Here is an 18,636-nt window from a genome sequence, read left to right on the forward strand (position 1 = left end):
TCCTGTGCCATGTCTTATTGCCACCATGTTGTCATGAAAACATAGCTTAAGGATACACTGTACCAAATTTAACTCAGTGGCCTGCAGTCGGGGCGGGGGGGAATGGATTTTGGCCTGCTGTTCCTCTGGCTCTATGTTCCGTAGACCTCTCTCTCCTGGAAACTGCAAACAAGTTCAGAACGGGACAACTCTGTGCCTTCTCTGAGCTACTCTGGTAGGAATTAGCGCTAACACAACCCACGCTGCCAAACAGGTAAGGAGTGGAAAAACTTGGATGTACGCTACAGGTTACAGCATCTCACAGCTGGCCTTGAATGCACATGCAATGCAAGCTAAGCAACTACAACAGATAGCGACACTACTAAACACATTTATTAATCTCATTAAAAAGTCACCTTTTGCAGGAAGAAGGCTGAAAACCTCAAAAGATACATAAACTGCTAGGCTAACGTGGGAAAAAAAGAATAAATCCAAAGTCACACCTTCCTCTCAGACCTTTCAAGGTCAGTCAGAACCCAAACTACATCAACAGCAACACCAGCCTGCAGCAACCCCTTGAGATAGCATCTAAACAAAGTAGGAAGATACTGTAGTCCTCAAAGACACAACATCACGTCTGCCTTCAGTCAGCATAAAGACTAGAAGTTACCATCAGCGCACGCACAGTCAACTTCTTGATGGGACGATGGGAAGGGTATTTTTCTCCCTCTGTGTTTTCCAGTAGAAAGCAGAATTTATTTAAAATGAAAGACTCGCCATACCAACCATCTTCCTTTTAAATACCTACGACGACCTGCCTTGCTCAACCACCCGCGCGCTTGGCTGGCCAGGGCTCGCGAAGACGGCGAGCGGGCGCTCTTCCGCACCGCACCGAGGAGGACTCCGGCCGGCCGGGGCCGGGCTGCTGTGCCCTGCCAGGGAGGAGGCCCACGGGCTGGGGCAGACACCGGGCTCGGGGCGGGGGCCTTATCTTAACGTCCCACACCTTCAACAGTCCTTGAGGAACAGCGCTGCCCAAAACAGGGTAAGGAAGGGGCTTTAAGCAATACTGGAGGTTTCCAGCTTCGATAGGTTAAAAAGCTACTGCATGCAGCACGTCAAAGCCCTAAAGCGGGCCCCCGTCAGCGCCCCGTCCCCCGCGGCGCGCAGCCGGCAGGTTCCCGCGGGCCAGGACGCGGTGCGAGGGTGGGCCCGACAGCCGGCGGGTCTCGGCAGGACCCTGGCGTGGAGGGCGCTGAGGAAACCTCCGCACCACGGGGCCAGATACGTGACGGAATGTCACACGGGAACTCCCCGACCCCGCCTCGGACCAGGCCTCGGGAGAGACTTTTTAAGGGAAAAAAGGAGAGTATCGGCCAACGCGAGAGACGCCCCTCGAGCCCTGCCTGCCGCCGGCCCAGCCCCGCTCACCTCGGCCCAGCTCAGCTCACCTCCGCTCCTCTTCTCTCCTCGTCTCGGTCTGACGGCGTCACCGCCGCGTACCCACCCCCACGACGTCATCGCCTTCTGCCCGCTTCCAAGATGGCGGCGGCGGGCGCCCTGCGGCGGGCGGGCTGGTGGCTGTGGCGAGGCCGCGCGGGTGAGGGGGCGGGGGGGCGCGGCTGGGGGGGGGGGGGGGCGTGCTCGTGCTCGTGGCCGTGCTCGTGGCCGTGCCGGGGGCGGGGCGGGGCGGGGCCGGGCGGGGGCGAGGGCGAGGGAAGGTGAGGTGAAGGGCAGAGACGGACCCCCGCCAGGGGGCGGCATGGGGCTGCGGGGCCGCTCCGGGCCCAGGCCCAGGCCCAGGCCCGGTGGTGGTGGTGGCGGCGGCGGCGGCGGCTCCGGGCCCGATGGCTGCGGGCCCCGGGAGGGCCAGAGGGGCATGGCCTGGCCCGCGAGGGTCTCTTTGGGGAGCGCAGTGCCGGGGTGAAGGTGGCTGTACAGGGCTTGGTGTGAGGAGACAGCGGGCCTGTGCCCGGCCAGCCCCTCACACCTTCTTGGCCCTGAAACTGCCCCGCATGGCGTGCGAGGGAACAGGAGGGGCTCTGTGGTTGGGGATGGTGTTTGGTGGTGGTGGGGTTTAAAGTGTGGGCCGTGTAACCCCAGCTTATTAAAAAAGTCCCCAAATGTTGCTGCAGTTAAATTAAAAATTCTCACAAAGTAGCCCTAATGGAAAGCTGTGTTGCCTTTGAGTCATCTGAGAAACACACGCCGTGATCAGCGTGTTGTATCTGCTGAGACTGCTCGCTCTCCGGAGTATTACTTGCCTCTTGCCCTGAGCTCAGGGGTCAGCACCTCCCTCTAACCCCTTCCCCAGGGACTGGAAAGGAGAGCAGGCGTGCTGCAGGGGACTGACTGCGTGTTTGTGTTGCCAGTGCAGGACTGGGAAACTCCTTTCTGTTTGCGATGCGTGCCATCTGCGCGGTTCTTTTCCTCACAAAACATTTTCACTTTATTTTCATGAAGTGAACGTGAGCTTGGCTGAGAGAGGCGCTTCTCAGAAGTGTAAAAAAAGACTATCTCTACAAATTTCTGTTATTTTTCAGCTGTGTTTACTGCAACTCTCTTCTTCACCTTAATTTTCTGTACTTCCTCTTGTTGGGAGGTGACATCTGACTCTTGGTTTCCCTTTTAGTGGTCAGGTGCCAGCTCTCCCCACCGCAGCGTCCTTTCCAGGCCTCAGCCGTGCTGAGGAGAGTCTCCGATGAGGAGAAGAAGGAGCCGTTGGCATCTTCCTCTCAGCAGCAGTCCGATTCACATCCAGCCGATCACCAGCCTGAACAGGGACCTCAGGGCCCTCGCCCCAGGTAACTCACTAGCTATTTCTAGCACTGTCCTCCTGATGGCAGGATCAGAAGGCTTTGCTTTCCTGACACTCGCATCTGAAACTTGGAGACAACGAGATCCAGAGTTAATGGAGCCTCAGACTGCAGCAGCTGGCGAGCTGGTTTGCTGTGACAGTGCAAATTCCACTGTCTGCCGTGGAGACAGGATGGGACTTGTTTTCAAGAGGGAACCTCTCCGGTCTGCAAAGCGCAAGCCTTCGCTTCTGGATTTTTGTGTAAATCTACACAAAATATGGACAATATGTTGTCCATCTGCCTATAACTATAAAGCCCCCATTGAAAAAGCTTACAGTTTAGCTTTTCGTTAAAAGAGGGGGAATCCGAGGCTGACTGGTCTCCAGGCAGGCACCTAGATTGAGCCCTCCCTTATTTTTCTCTTCTCCTCTCGTGGCAAAGGTGCATTAAGAATCCTTTTTCCGGAAAGGAACGGGAAGGATTTTACAGGAGGAGGTGAGATTTGTACTAAGCAGATCTCAAAGCGTGCCTGCACGTGGCGGTGGCAGCGAGCGAGTGGCAGAGTCCAGGTTGCTGATGTTTGCTGGTGACATTCCCCTCACTGTAACCTTCTCATAGTTACACTGGCCAGGGCGGCCAGGAGTCTGAGGACTATGAGAGCGAGGAGCAGCTGCAGCATCGAATCCTCACAGCAGCGCTGGAGTTTGTGCCTGAACATGGCTGGAGTGCAGAAGCCATTGCAGAGGGAGCCAAGGTATGTGGGGAGAGAAGCAACGAACCAGTTGAAAACTGGATGGAGCTGAAGTCCAAAGACAGCCAGGCCTGCATGCTTCCCCCACATACTCTTGGGCAATGCACCCTAGTCAGCAAATGGTAGCGGGCAGGAATGTGTCCCAGCTACCACAGGATAACCCTCTCGGAGTTACAGTAAGGCACAATGTAGAGTAGTGATCCTAAAGAGAAGAAAACATGTACAGGATGAGCTTTTTAATGCAGTGTTGCTTTGTTTAAATTCATATAACTTTGTTCACGAAATAAATATAACATTTTTCCTAGCTGGATCCTGCTTAGCAGTGTGTGACCCGGTCTGTGCTTCTCCCTTCTTCCCTGCAGACCCTGGGTCTCTCTGTTGCTGCCGCGGGGATGTTTCACAGTGATGGCAGTGAACTGATCCTGCACTTTGTGTCTCAGTGCAACACCAAGCTGTCTGAGCTGCTGGAGCAGGAACAAAAACTAGTGCAGTTGGGCGAAGCAGAGTAAGTACTGGGTATGAAAAGACACCTTCCTTGGCAGACTTTGGGGACTGGATAGACAGAGATGCCACCTGGGACACAGACACTTTAACTAAAAAATATAGTTGGCCCAAATAAAACCATCTTCCCAGATACAGAGTTGGACCAGAGGCACGAAGGATACGTAATACTTTGCATATGTATTGCTGAGGCAGGCAAGAGATCAATCTGTCAAGTTCAGAATTGAGTTTAACTTGGATGTCTTCTTACTTGTTTTTTTTTTTTTCCTTACCCAGGAAGAAGCCTACAGATCAATTCCTGAGAGATGCTGTGGAAGTCAGACTGAGGATGCTGATTCCATATATTGAGAAATGGCCCCAGGTATAAAAGGAATATTGAGATTGTTTCTTTTTTTGTGTGTGTGTGTGTATTTTAAACGCCCTGTGGCCTTCAACATAGTCTCTCCACCAGAGTACTTCAAGGTTGCAAACGAAACCCTTCTCTGGTTTCAAATGATTCATACCCTTCAAGAGGAGAACACCCTTGGAAGGAGGCAGTTAAAGGTGTCCTTAGAACAACTATTTCTTGCAGTTCTGGAAAGGCAAACCTCTCCATCGTTCACTCCACCCGTCTGGGATCCCCAGGGGTAACCTGTGTCTCTGCTCAGTCCTATTTATTTGCAGTGTCACTGGAAGTCAGGTTCCTTGCAGCGTTGTTCTGTCTGCACCTGGAAACGCACAACTACTGCTTTGTTGAAAGAAACTGCCTACCTGGTGTGCGAATGACAAACTCTTGGTGACCTGAGGATAGATCTGTGAGCTGCGAGGGCTCCATGCTTCAAAATTCAGATTTAAGTCTCAAGCCTTTCTTCCCAGGGTGGGGAGGGAATTGAATTGTGGCCTCGGTAACAATCCCTCCTCTCGGCAGGGAGAAAAGGCAGGATTCATTTTTTCTTCCAGATTAGTATAACTTGCCTTGTGAAGGATGTGGGTGGTTTGTGACTCTCCTGGCATTGTGTTATCACGTTCAAAGGCTGCAGGATCCCAGTAGGGCCATTATGGCTGGCTGTTCTGCCCTTGGTAGCTGCTTTGAGTTTAAAGTCAGATTCAGAGAAATGAGAGAGTTGACTCCCTGCCCATAGGGGCACAGCACAAGTGTGAGTCAGCTCAGACTGTGCTGCGTTTCTGTGCCTGGAGAGGTGGCTCGGGAGAGACGACACAGCGGCGTCTGAGCTGAGTGGGGAGCTTTGGGGTCCAGCACAGGCCGAGGCCTGAGCTTGGCTGCCACGCTGTCCATTCCCCGCAAATCCTGCTGCTTGGAAAGACCAATGCTAGCTGGAAGAAAGAGCTGGGAGGACTTGTGACTGGGAGCTGGAGGCAAGTCAGCAGCAACAGGAAGAAGATAACAGAGCATTGTTGGTCTCCTTTAGTGCTATGTCCGTCTCTTTTTGACTCTCTGATTTATCCGTGTGTTTCCTTTGCAGGCTCTGAGCATCCTGTTGCTCCCGCACAACATCCCTTCCAGCCTCAACCTCCTCACCAGCATGATCGATGATATATGGCACTATGCCGGAGACCAGTCCACAGATGTAAGTCTTTGTGCTTTGCAGACCGGCTGGTTCTACCCCTCAGCACTTCAGCAAAATGATGGCTTGAAGGAGGCGTCGGGCCACGTCTCTCTTGAAACAACCCGTTTGTCAGATGAGGAAGACATGTTCAGAAGCACCCAACGGTCCTTCTAAGCTCTAGTCTAATTTCCAAAGAGACTTAGGAGCCAATGGGACTAAATGCAAATTAGTGCCAATGGGATTAGTGCAAATTACAAGGACCTACTTTCCTAGACTCTTCTAAGTACTTTTTTTTTTTTTGGAAGACACAGACAAAATTGCTGAGATTTTGAGACTAAGAAGTTGATCCAGTATTCAGTGAGCAAGCAATGTCTCTGTTGAAGCAGCTGTCTCTTCCACCAGCAGTAGCATTTACAGATTTGACTTGAAAAACTTTAAAGAACCTACCTAAAAATACCAGTAGCTTATTAAAGCTTTCATCTTTCTGGCAGGAAATAAAAGAGAATTATAACCTTAATTAAAGCAATTAATAAATTACTTTAATTCATATAGATGTAGAGAGATGGAAAAAGCTAAATGAACCATTTTAACAAACTACTTTAATAAGCTTCTTTTATCTAAGTATAAAAGAGAAGCTACTGCAGTGAAAAATAAATAAGATGACAGAAAAATTAAAGGAATAATGCAGAAGAGAACTGAAAGACTTTGATTGCATCAGGAACTGTGAGTCCCTTGCGGGTTATGAAAGTCAAATCGACGTGTCAGAGTTGGTGTCTGCACTGAGCTGTTCCTCAACTCTCCATGCCACCGCAGGGTGTAGGAGAGGTTCTGAAGTTTGTCTTTGGTTTGCACCTTCTGACCGGTTACCAGAGTTCCCTTGGGAAGCTGTGGTGCTGAGCCCCCTCTCCTCTTTCCCAGTAAAGGGATTTCATGTCACTGGCAGTGGTGCCCTCTTCACAGCACCAGGAGCTAGGTAGAGTCTGCCCATGTCTCAGAGACCCCTTCAGGTGGTTTTTTTGAGCAGGAGGAGAATCAACAGAAAGAGTTTGGTCTCAGGCACCTGAGAGATCCAGCTGCAAGTGGCAACGTCCCTCATGCTTCTCCTCTCCTCCAAGTTTGTACATCGTGGTGCCGGTGGTAGAGCTTTCCAGCCAACTGTTGTTTTCAAAGCCAAGGCCAGCATTTTCGTTTCTCTGTTGCTCTGTAATTGTGAATGGAACAACCAGTATTTTTTTCCAGATACCCAAATAGTTTAATCACTGTAATAGCAGCAAATGAAGCTGAAGACTCGTTTTTAAAAATGTTTATATATATTTGTCTGCCAGTGGTGCAAGCACAACTGGAAAAACTGAAGACTTTGAGTTATTTGTGCATCTTTGTGTTGCATAACCTATTGTTATAACACATCCTACAGCGTTGCTACCAGCAGCGTGCCGATGCATTTAGTGATTCAGCAGGCAGTGCTGGTATTTCAATGATAGGATTTGGGAAAGGTGTATCTCTGTGTGATGTCTTGCACAGTTCTGTCCTCTGTTCGTTCCCTTTCTTCATGCTTGTGTCTGATGCAAACTGCAGCTCAAGTTCAGAACTAAATATAGCCTTATCTCATCTAATCAGATCTAGAATCGGAGCTTTGCATTGCCTGCCAGCAGTCTGTAAAGCAAAGATGAACTCTTGCACAATGCACACAGGTGGGCTGGGCAAGGGAGAATTCCTTGCTGCCTGCTGCAGGTGCCTCTTTGCGACCAGAAGCAGGTGGTGGGGATTCTGTTCAGCAGTTTTAGACACCGTACTTGTGACCTCTGTCTAGTGCCACGGGAGCAGCTGTGCTGTCAGATGTCGGTGTTGGCTGGCAGCCCACTGCATCACCAAGACGAGTTACACAGTTGAAGCGGGCAAGGAATGTGCCATCAGCGTGCTATTTTCCTTTGCTGTTCTCTGGTCTGCTGTCGTGAGCTGCATTCTTGAGCTGCATTCAGGTCACACCTTTCTCTCTCTCTCATTTCATGCCCTTGCAGTTTAACTGGTACACCCGTCGGGCTGTGCTCACTGGCATCTACAACACCACCGAACTGGTGATGATGCAAGATTCATCCCCTGACTTCGAGGAGACTTGGCGCTTCCTGGAAAACAGAGTAGCTGACGCCATGAACATGGACAATACAGCTAATCAGGTAACGTTACGGGCAAGGTATACGTGCAGCGTCCCCCTCCTCCCCAAACAGACGTGCAGACAGACTTGGCTTTTTCACCACACGTCTGCTGAGACACCACCATGTACTGGTGGGTGACTGCATAAATGCTGTCGGTTCAACATCAATAAATGCTACGTATTTTCTAGTAAAATGACAGGTAGGTGCCCCCTTCATCAGACTGGCCCAATGGTTAGAAGCCATATCTTCCCAGGAAATCTCTTCCATGTTTCTTATCTCCAGCTATCATTTGTCTGCAGTGCGTGGCTTCTGTCAGCACCTAATACACGTTTGTTGTGCGTTACGGCTCTGTGTCTGGGTGGCCACAAGTGTAACTGCAGAAGAAAGCAAAAGGTCGTGTTCTCCTTGTGTCTTCTAGGTACAGTCCACTGGAGAAGCGGTTGTCCAGGGCCTGATGGGAGCTGCAGTTACTGTAAGTAATGCTGAAACCAGCAGGGCCGTAAGGGCAGAATAATTTCTGTTCCCTTCCGTGCTCAATGTCAGCATGTTTTTCCCCCCCAAATCTAGAGGGCAGCATAAAAAAGAATTGTCTTTTGTAACTTAACTACATGTAAGGATGATTTTCCAGGTAGTGTGGGGTTAGTTCACTGTTTTGTGGTGAAAGAACTTGTAATAGAGTGTAAAAATTGAAGCCTGAAGCTGCAGGGTGAGCTTTAGGGATGAGAGACAGGCGATCGGAATAAATACAGCTGTTCTCCGTCGCTTGTCATGAGATCTCTTCCTCTGCCAGTCCTGGCACTGGAGATCTTGACGGAAGGTCCGTGCCCCGTGGAGGCGCAGGAGGTGGCGCCTGTCCCTGAGCACAGCAGGGTGACTTCCTCATGCTGCTTCAGTTGTCTGCAGTGTCCTTCCAAGAATTCATCCACTTCTTGGTAGCATCCTGGACTGCTTTGTGTCCACGCAGGGGGAGCTGCGTGTCCTCTGGGGTAGGAAACAATCCTTTGTGTACCCAGGAATGATTTTTGAAGGGCTTCAGGGCCTCCCTGTGATTCTATTTTTGGACAACTCCTCCATGGCATTTAGGAGGAAAGTGATTTCCTTGTTATCAGAACAGAAATATGTTTTCCTCGTTCTTCCCAGTACAAGACAAACAGGCTGGCACATAAATTAGAAATCATTTTTACTATATGAAGCAGCTCAAGAATTTTCCCACCCCCTTCCCCCCTGCAGTTATGGTGGAATCATTTCATATCTTTAGCGTTTCTCAGCCTCTCTCTGCTTTCACACCTGCATATGCCGAAGGGATCCTCCACCAGAGAAACCCCGTGCTCAGCCTGTGCTCTTGTACGTGGACACGATGCTGTGCAGATCGCAGCCCTCGGGTTGGGTCTGAGACATCTCCTGCTGCCGGATGTTCAATCTGCCGCTGCGGCAGATCCACTGCGCAGACAAACAGGAGGAACTAGACCGCTTCTGCAGGGAGGGGGGTTGCAGCCAGTGGGTTTGAGAGCAGAATCCCCCCCGTACATTAACTGTTAGGGGCAACCAGTCCGGACCTCACACGTCCGAGGGTGCTGTACAGGTGTGCTGAGTGTACGACTGTACTGCCGTACCGCTGTAGAGGCATGCCAAGTGTACGACACTATCGCTGTACGGCTGTACAGGCGTGCCGAGTGTATGGCTGTACCGCTGTACAGCTGTGCAGGTGTGCTGAGTGTATGACCGTACCGCTGTACAGCTGTACAGGCGTGCTGAGCGCTCCAGCTCTCTGCAAAATGGACGAGCAAGCCGATCGCCTCAAAGGCTTGGATTGACTGTCGGGGTGTGTGCGGCCGCAGAGCTGAAGCCGAGCTGAAGCCTCGCGGCCCGGAGAGCAGGCCAGGCCAGGCCAGGCCGTGGGCCGAGCTTTCTCCAGACTCGTGCCCCCGTCCCCTGACCGCAAGCGGGGCGAGGCGGCAGTGTCCGGCGGCGCCGAGCAAAGGGCCTTCGTGCCTCGGGGAGCGCGGCCTCTGCCCCCGGGACACCGGTACTAAACCGCCTTCTCCCTCTGCCCCGCAGATCAGGAACCTGGCGGGGCTGAACCAGCGCCGGTGAGGCGGGAGCCGACGGCGCAGCAAGCGAGGACGGGCCGCGCCCGCCCCTTCCCCGGCACCAATAAAGCCGCACCCCAGCCTGGCACGGACCGTTTTTGGGGGCGCACCGGGGGCGGAGAGGGGGAGCGGGGCGGGGGCGGACCGGGCGGGTCCTCCGGGAGGCGGTGGCCGCCAGGGGGCGGGCAAGGGCGGTGGCGGGCGCGGGGCGGGGCCGGGGGCCGGGAGCGGCGCGGCGGGGCGGCCATGCCGTACGCCAACCAGCCCACCGTGCGCATCACGGAGCTGACGGACGAGAACGTCAAGTTCATCATCGAGAACACGGACCTGGCGTGAGCACCGCCGCGGGGCCGGCCCGGGCGGGGCGGGCGGGCCCGGGGACGAACCAGGCCGCGGGGGTGGCCCCCGTAGGCCCCGCAGGCCCCGCCGTCCCGGGGGTGCAGCCGGCTGGGGGAAGCGGGACGGGCCGCGGGGATCGCCCCGCTCGGGTCGCGGCCTCCTGCCAGCACGTCCCCCGGTGCGGGCCCGGTCAGGGCCTCCGAGGCAAAGCCCGGGTCCGAAGCCCCGGCCGGGGTCCCCTCACACGTCCCCGCGGGCAGCCCGGGGCGTCCCGGAGCTCCCCGGTCCCTCGCGCCTCACCGCGGGCGTTTCTCTCCCTCAGGGTGGCAAATTCCATCCGAAGAGTGTTCATCGCGGAGGTCCCCATCATAGGTACGGCCGGTCCCTTACCCCTGTCTCGGCCCCGGGCTGCCGTCCCCCTTGCTCTCATCGCCTCCCCTCCGTCTCCAAGCAGCTTTCAGCTCACCTCGCCCCCGTTTCGCCAGCGCTACGTACTACCCGGTGCTGCCTCCACTTCACCGTAGTCTCTGTAACGTTTTCTGTGCCCTTTTGAACTGCTCGGCTTTTCCTCACAAAAATATTTCTCAGCTTGTGACTTTTTTCCTCTCTACAGCCATCGACTGGGTCCAGATAGACGCCAACTCCTCCGTGCTCCATGACGAATTCATTGCGCACAGGCTGGGTGAGTGCTGGGCAAGGGCAGGAAGATGAAGATGTGCAGCAAGGCAGAGGACGTGGGCGAAATCGGTCTGGAGACACTGAAGCCCCTTTGTCAGGAGGCTGCTGTTCCTCCACCTGTCTCGGCAGGAGGGTCGGTGCTCCCGTGGTCTCACTCAGACGCTCCCCCGATTTCCTTCTTCCCGCAGGTCTCATCCCGCTCACCAGTGATGACATCGTGGATAAGATGCAGTATTCCAGAGTGAGTCAAGCAATGTGTCGTGGGTGCTGGTTTTGATGGTGGAGGGTGTCTGATCTGATGGGAAGCGCTACTAATTTCTTGCTGGGAGAGGTTTGGTTGTAAAGTTCTTGACCCGTGTCTGTCCCAGGACTGCACGTGTGATGAGTTCTGTCCGGAGTGCTCTGTGGAGTTCACCCTCGACGTCCGGTGCAATGAAGACCAGACTCGTCACGTCACATCCCGCGATCTGATCTCCAACAACCCCCGGGTCATACCGGTCAGTGCAATCCCTCTGCCTGTCAGCGGGTCCCCTCTCTACGTTCCCATTGAGGTGGGAGTGGGAAACACATGGGATGTGGACAAAACAAGGCCTTCGAGCATGTTTCATGTTGCCTAAAGCCTCACTTAAAACATGGTGGGAGAGCAGGAATATCTGCAGAAACATAGTGTGTGCCGATGCCCTCCTCTTCTTCACCTTCGTTTGCTGCCTGATGGCACATCAAAGCAGCATGGTCTGGTTAAAGCCTCATCCTGCACCCCTCCTCTCAAACTCTTGGCAGGCTTTAGCATAGCCCCTCCATCTCGCCTCAGACACTCAGAGTGTGTGCACTTGTGTCCTGCTGCCGTGTCACTGCCTTCTGCCCGCTTGCTGCTGGGGCTCGGGCGAGGTCAGCCTCTTCGAAGGCTTGGCAGCAACCAGAGGCCTCTGGTTTCCTGGTTCTTGGCTCTCGGTGCGGCAAGGCGTGAGGAGCCTGGGTCGGGGCACCACTGCCGAACGGCTCTTGCCCAGTCGCCTTGGGGAGGGTTGGCGGAGCCAAAGCAGAACAGATGCAAAGGGACTTAATGGAGAATGTTTTAAAAAGCTATCGAGGCTGGATCCGGATGGCGCCACAGCCTGGGGGCTGCTGCTGGTAGCTGGTGACACCTCAGACCTGGTTCAAGCCTAGCTGTAGCCCGACGTTTCTTGTTTGCTTCGGCTGAGGTGCTGCAAGTGCTGCGTGCCACCCGTTGGCAGTCGTGGGAGTGAGACTGGGCTGCATCACGGGACCGCGTGCGGGGCTGGGCTGGAGCGCTGTCTGTCCAGTGGGGGAGAGCAGCTCAGGAGGCGAGCAGGCTGGTGGAGTGGGATATCGCCAAGCTGCAGCTGCCTGAATTGTTCTGATTTCCATTAAATAGGGTGGGCTGGATATCTTGCTGTAAGTCACACTAGAGTGGCTCTCTGCAGTCTCTAATATTTGTAGGCAACTGCTATTTGATGCAAGGAAAAAAGTTGGTCTTGCCATTAATTTGCTTCATTGTTCTTATGCAGGTAACATCTCGGAGCAGAGACAATGACCCCAATGACTATGTGGAGCAGGATGGTAAGTGGCATTTCACTGGAGAAGGAAATGAATGTTTCTTTCAGGCTCTGTGAATTCCTCCTTCCTTTACTAGCTGTGTAACTGTAAGGCAGCTGTAAAGCTGGCAGTTGAGAGGCGCCGGCATCGCTGCATCAGTGGGTTTAGCATTTTGTCTTAATGCCACTTAAAGGTTATCCCCAGAACTAAAGTCCTGTGTCAGAGGGTGCTTCTCTCTCCTTGTGAGAGCTTAGAGGCAGCAAAGATGCAAAATGCCGTGCTGTCCGCTGTTGCCTGGGGGCCTGAGCTGTGGGTCTGGGTGTATGTGTAACTCCTTTTTACTCAGCGAGATGTTTCCCAGCTCCTCTGGGCACACAAACGAGCCCCTCTAAAAAATCCAGGCGAGCCCTGGCTTCTGGTGGCATCTTGATGGGCACTAAGAATTCCTGCTTTTGCCCTTGTGTGATCTGCACGCTTGTTTCTGCTCTGCAGCCTTCTCACAGACGTGTGTTTTCCCGCAGACATCCTCATTGTAAAGCTGCGGAAGGGCCAGGAGCTGAGGCTGCGAGCCTATGCCAAGAAGGGCTTTGGCAAGGAGCACGCCAAGTGGAACCCCACGGCAGGCGTAGCCTTTGAGTACGACCCGGACAATGCGCTGAGGCACACAGTGTACCCCAAGCCGGAGGAGTGGTATGTCCTAATGTCTCTCTGGAGGGACTGGAAAAGAGTTTCCAGTTTCCAGCAATCGCCTGCATTTCAGCCCTGGGGATAATTTGAGTCAGTAAGTGATCATGAGAGCGCCTGTCGTTTCTCTGCTCCTGTGTTAGGGTACCAAAGCCAGTCGCTTGGTTGCAGCTGCATGCAAGGTGGACTGGTCTGTGGCCACCTCTTGTCCTCTCCTCGCGTGCTGTCATGGCTGATTTACCTCGTTTTCATGTTCTTTGCCACAACTCGCTCCCATTTTTCCTTCCCTGCACAAGTGGTATGTAGGTCAGGGTAAGGTCTGAGGCAGGAATGGACGAGGTAGAAGAGGTTGCTACGGGGGCAGAGAGTAGAAGGTTAGGTTGCAAGGCTGATTTTGCAGCCCTGTTTGTTTGAGGAAGCCCAGTGTGCGGCTCTGATTTCACCCATACGTCTCCTCGTTCCTGGAGCCTGAGCTCTGGCAGCAGAGTTTTCCTCTCTGGCTCTTTCCTCTGCTCTGACATATCATTCCACACTGGTAGCGTGCTGCGTCTCATCTAAAAGTGACGTGATTTTGCTTTCAGAAAGCTGCTGCCCTGCTTTGGTCAGGGCGAGGACTTTACCTAGCCACGCTTTTCCATGAGTGGATACCTGAGCTGCTCTTAGCTCTGCATCCCAGTGACCACCCAGCGGACATCCTGTCATTGGGCACGCTGGGGCCAGCGGCAGAGCGAGGATCCGGGTGCTTTAGCCAAGGCAGGCTGAGAACAGGGACTATGGGGGCGGTGGGCGTGCTGCCATGACGGCGGGGCAGCAGCCGGAGCTGCACTCAAGGTCGGGAAGACCTCGGTACAGGAGCAGGATCTGGTGCAGGGCCTGCAGAAGTCAGGGCTGAGCAAGCGGGAAACAAAAGCCTGAGCAGAGCTGCGGCTGGAGAGGAGGCTGAGCGGCAGAAGGGGCACAGCGGGTTTTCCTCCTGTCGCCACCAGGCCCTGCGATTTGACTCTGTAAACGGCTGCAAGCAGTAGCAGCAGTAGCAGGCAGGGAGTGGGCTGTTGTACCTACTCACTGTCTGCTTCGAGCTTGGGCGCTCGGACCCATGGCAGAGCGTGGCCTCACGCTGTTCCTTTGCTCAGTTAGTTAGCTGTCAGTAAACAAGCTTCCCGGAGGTGCACTCAGCCTAGATTTCACACCTCAGCCCAACTGCCAGAGGCTTTCTACTCGGGAGCTGTCGCAGAGATCTCGTGCAGCTCGCTTTGTGCTCAGGAGACTTGAGAAGCCTTTTGTTGCCGAGGGTGGAGTTGCGGGTGAATCCGTAACGTGCATGAAAAGGGCTGGGATCTGCCCGCAGCCATCCCAGCCCTTTTTTGATGGATGGAAGGAGCGAACCCCGCTTGGCTTTGATGGGCTGTGTAGGGTGCATTTGTGGGTCTGGTTCAGTCGGGCTGGGTGAGAATGGGACGTGCCAGGCCTTGGGCTCCTTCAGCGCTTCGTCAGGGTGGTGCTCTGGGATCTGCAGTAGGAACCAGGGTGGCTGGGAGTGCTGGAAATCTGGAAATGGGCATTTTCCTTAGCGTGGATCATCTGAACATGTGGACTGGAGCTGGACTTTGGGAACTGCCAGCTACAGCCAAGGCTGTCGGGTGGGGGGAAAGTCCGTGAGAGGCTGGATGTGGTGAGGTGGTGCAGAGCCGAAGGAGGATGCTGCTCGGCAGTTTTGTGGTCAGGAGCATGCCACAAGAGTTGATGTGCCAGCCTGTCCTTTGTCACCAGCAGTTTTGGGAGTGAAACTGGATAGTTTTGAAGTTTCCAAAAGATTTGTGGTGGGTAAATTGCCCCCAAGTTTAGATGATTGTCTCGGTGGTAGACTGGATGCTTGAGAAGCAAGAATGTCCCTGTGATGTGGAATTTCAAATCGGGATTTCAAATAATTTTAGGCTTCGTTTTGGTGCTGTAAAAATTCTCCAGTTTAGTTTCTGTAACGCTAGATGGTAAGTCTTTGACACTGATGAGGTGGCAGACTTGGAATACTGCTTTGAGCTGGACAGATTGCCAGGCAGGCTGAGGTCTCCTTGGGTTTGCCACCTCTTTTTGAACGGGGAATGTCACAGGGTGACTTTTGGGGAGCGTGGGCTTTTGGAGATGTCGGTGTTGCAGGGAACAGCCCCAGCTGCGCGGCTGAGCACATGAGACACTTCCCTGGCTGGGTGGCCCAAGGCAGCCGCTAATGTGGGTCCTTTTGGTTGGTGGCAGAGTCTGCCGTGTCTTCGGGAACCCGGTGCATTATACAAGAAGCTGGGTGTCTCTCTCAGTGGTCTGTTACAGACAGGATTTGTTTGCAAAGTGCAGTTTTATTTAAGGCAGCTGATGAGAGGGTTCCAGCCTTTGTTGACATCGCTGGGGCAGAGGAAGGCAGCAGGAGACCTTGGTGGGCACAGGATTTTCTGTGCTGGCTTCTCAGATGGCTCAAGGCTTTGGGTTTTCTTACATGGGTTAAGCGCTTCCAAACAGCTGCTCTCCGGTACGATGCTCTAGAAGCCAAGGGACGCAGCGGGTAGAAAGATCTGTTGGCCTGGGTGATGCACGGGTATTGCAGTGGTTCTGGAAGTGATGTGTGTAGAGGAGTGGAGATGCAGGATATCAGGATGGGGCTCACTGATACCACTGGTGTCTGAAGTACAGGGGATTTTTTTTTTTTTTTTTTTTCTTTCCTGCTGTGTGTGCCCGGCCCTTTCAGTTTCAGCTGTGCTGCACAGCCAGTGCTGGAGTGCTCTGGTGTTTTCGTGGCCCAGTGAAAAGTAGAAGAGATAGCCCAAGGTCCATTGCTCCATAAACAGGCTCCATAAACACGGTCCCTCCAAGCATCGGCATCCCTTCGCTGTAAGCACCTGCAGGTGGATGGAGCCACAGTACCCCACGGAGGGCTCACTGGGGTTGGGGCTGATCCTCCTCCAGGGTTGCTGGGTGACTGTGTGGCATTAATGAGGAGCTAGAACGGGCAAAATGGGAGTGAGCTTTTTTCTGTGACTTGATGTTTGATGACTGCTGCTCTGCCTGCTGCATATCGGCCCTGGTGCTCGAGCTCTGGGGCCAAACAGTGCTGCTGTGGGGCCAGGCTAGAGTGTGGGCTCTGCGCTGACCTCCCCTGCTCTTTGATTCCAGGCCCAAGAGTGAGTACTCGGAGATCGACGAGGAGGATGCTCAGGCTCCCTATGACCCCAACGGGAAGCCAGAGAGGTAGGAAGCTGAATGCGCTGCCGCAGCTGGAAAACGGGGGGACCGGCTGGGTGCATCTCTTTGGCTTTCGTTAGTACAGGAGTGTCTACTCTGTGCTGAAGTTTGCCAGCCTAGGAAGCTGGTGTTCCCTGAAAAGCAGGGCAGAAGTTGGAGTTAACTGGTGATATGCCCAGGCCTGGCAGGATTTCCCCTCTGGGGGATACCAGACGGCTCTCCTGAGTTTGTGTTATCAAGTAGGGCAGTGCAGCACTCAGTGAAGTGTGAGGCCTGCGGGGAAAACAGCTTAGGCTATTCGTTCACCCGTGTGGGTGTCTCGTGCTCGTGGCAGCCCCTCTCCCCGGTTATTTGCGCTGCAGAAGTGCCCGCAGCCAGTCTCGCTCCCTGGCGTGGGGCTCTGTGCTGGCTCGCAGGTCACAGTGCTGACCAGAAGAAATCTCACAAGTGCTCTTGTGGCCTGTGGAGTCAGGAGCGTTGGCGCGATGTTGTAGAGGGGCAGCGCTGGCTGCTGCCCAGTTGGGAAGTGAATGGTGCTGAATGGTACCGGATTAACGCAGAGCTGCCTGCGGTGGGTCAGGACGGGCCGGAACTCCTCTGGGGGTGCTCTTTGGTTTTGTACCGGCAGGGCAGATGGTGACTTATCCCCCTGACTTGTAACCTCAGGTTTTATTACAATGTGGAGTCCTGCGGGTCTCTGCGTCCAGAGACCATCGTTCTCTCTGCGCTGTCCGGCCTGAAGAAGAAACTGAGTGACCTCCAGACCCAGCTGAGCCACGAGATTCAGAGCGACGTCCTCACTATAAACTGAGAGAGAGAGTGCTCGGGCCCAAGTGATGCAGAAGGTTCCTGCCTCTGCCTGGCAGCGCTGTGGGCCATCCCACCCCCCTCTGCCTTTCCTGGCCCAGCTCTGCTGGCCAGTGACGCCTCATCCCTGGGCGCCCTTCCCAGGGAAGGCCATCGTGATGCGTAGGGTAAAGCGGGGAGGGAATCGGTGAGCATCTTTGCTGGGACAGGCTTTGTCTCTAAGCGATCCCAGAGTTTTAGGCCGGAGTTTTGGATTCTGGTCACGTGGCATTTGGGATTGGGAGGTGCGTACTTCAGTTAGTTACACAACCCTACTGTACTGGCATGTCCGTTCCTTACTGTGCTGAATAAAGCCTTACCCCCCGTGTTCTGTCATCCCTGAAAGCTCATCCGGGGCTGCAGGAGGAGATGTCACAACACTTACTTCTCTCCAATAGATGTTAACTTAATGAGATCTGCTTTGGAGGGAGCCTAGCTCCCTCCTGCTGATTGCTGCTCTTGACATGATCTCCTAAGGAGACCAGCACCCCCTCCAGCAGGTAGCCCATCATTTCCCGAGCCAGCGCTGCGGTTAAAGCAGATGTTTGAAGCTGGCCTTGTAAGCGAGACGCTGCAGAAGGCAGTGCTGCAGGCAGCCCGGATGGGCCAGGCAGGCTTAGCTGTGTTTAAAGACTCCTTTGGAGCAGCCTCTACCCCTGCGCTATATAATCTGTATGTTCGGTGCAGAGACTCTGTCATTAATGACCCTGGCTGACAGCTTCTATGCCCCCAGGGGGGTTGTGTGCGAGGCTGGAGCTTGGGGCAGGTACTGTGGCAGCAGCTGAAGAGCTTCAGCGCTTGCCTGGGTCACCCTTTCTCCTCCCCAATGCCAACACCCGCAGGAGTTGGGATGAGCTGCTCGGTGGTGCTCTCCTGGAGAGATCTGCCTCTTCCGTATTGTGGTGGCTGGGAGGGAGGGGAAGGCACTTGTGTGCCACCGCGCTCGTCCCAGCGTGGATGTGGGGCATGGGAACAGCTTGGGGAGTGGGGACGGGTGCTCACGCTGAGCTGGACTTAGCGCTGCCTTCCCCTCGGAAGAGCTGCTCCAGCCGGGCTGCTGCTTCGGTGTCCTTGCTGCGGCAGAGCCAGCTGCGGCACGGCTCCCCGAGACCTGGTGGGAGTGCTGCCCCGGCCGGCGTGACTCGCTTTCCTTCAGGCCAGTGCTCTGCCAGGCGGTTGTGGCACGGGTATCGTGGCACAGGTAACCCAACTGGCACAACTCTGGAAGAGCTGGGAGATCAGGCAGCTTGAAGCTCCTTCGCCCGGCGACTTGGAGCCACCCGTGCCCTGGCACGTCCCAGGAGCTGCGAGGGGTGACAGCGGGGTGCTGGCGTCCCGTTTCGTTCGGGGTTGTTTGATGGAGGGTGGCAACTCGCTCCGCCCTGCTCCCCTCCCCAGTGGTTTTAGGGTCCAACTTGCAATGTGCTACCCGGGGCTGGAGGCAGAACAGAGCTTTGAGCCAAGCATGCTGCCGGGAGCCGTAGG

At 54.6% G+C, this 18,636-nt stretch overlaps 3 protein-coding genes across 5 annotated transcripts in view; 2 read left to right on the plus strand and 1 right to left on the minus strand.

The window, feature by feature from the left end:
- Positions 1–18,636, minus strand: part of CIAPIN1 (cytokine induced apoptosis inhibitor 1) — a 37,620-nt gene that overhangs the window by 6,514 nt on the left and 12,470 nt on the right. Inside the window, exon 1 of one of the 2 annotated variants that reach the window (XM_075765919.1) lies at positions 1,411–1,500. The exons of the other annotated variant lie outside the window; for it this stretch is intronic. The gene's annotated coding sequence lies outside the window, so the exon portion shown is untranslated. Of the gene's footprint in view, positions 1–1,410; positions 1,501–18,636 lie in introns of those variants that run through there. 2 annotated transcript variants of the gene reach the window in all.
- On the plus strand, positions 1,425–9,904 carry COQ9 (coenzyme Q9). Of its 2 annotated transcripts, XM_075765917.1 has the most exons (9): positions 1,425–1,579; positions 2,612–2,783; positions 3,396–3,531; positions 3,891–4,033; positions 4,306–4,390; positions 5,493–5,597; positions 7,595–7,750; positions 8,148–8,201; positions 9,788–9,904. In XM_075765917.1, exons 1-9 carry the CDS (start codon positions 1,522–1,524, stop codon positions 9,821–9,823), a joined length of 945 nt encoding a protein of 314 aa, XP_075622032.1. In that variant the 5' UTR covers positions 1,425–1,521; the 3' UTR covers positions 9,824–9,904. The 2 variants fall into 2 exon arrangements, with proteins under 2 accessions (XP_075622032.1, XP_075622031.1); XM_075765916.1 differs by lacking the exon at positions 9,788–9,904 and having other exon boundaries at positions 8,148–8,258.
- On the plus strand, positions 10,001–17,479 carry POLR2C (RNA polymerase II subunit C). The gene is made up of 9 exons (XM_075765921.1): positions 10,001–10,151; positions 10,481–10,530; positions 10,772–10,840; positions 11,025–11,077; positions 11,205–11,333; positions 12,366–12,417; positions 12,915–13,083; positions 16,237–16,311; positions 16,972–17,479. Exons 1-9 carry the CDS (start codon positions 10,066–10,068, stop codon positions 17,114–17,116), a joined length of 828 nt encoding a protein of 275 aa, XP_075622036.1. The 5' UTR covers positions 10,001–10,065; the 3' UTR covers positions 17,117–17,479.

Source organism: Balearica regulorum, chromosome 13, assembly GCF_011004875.1.
Source record: "Balearica regulorum gibbericeps isolate bBalReg1 chromosome 13, bBalReg1.pri, whole genome shotgun sequence".
Taxonomy (NCBI): domain Eukaryota; kingdom Metazoa; phylum Chordata; class Aves; order Gruiformes; family Gruidae; genus Balearica; species Balearica regulorum.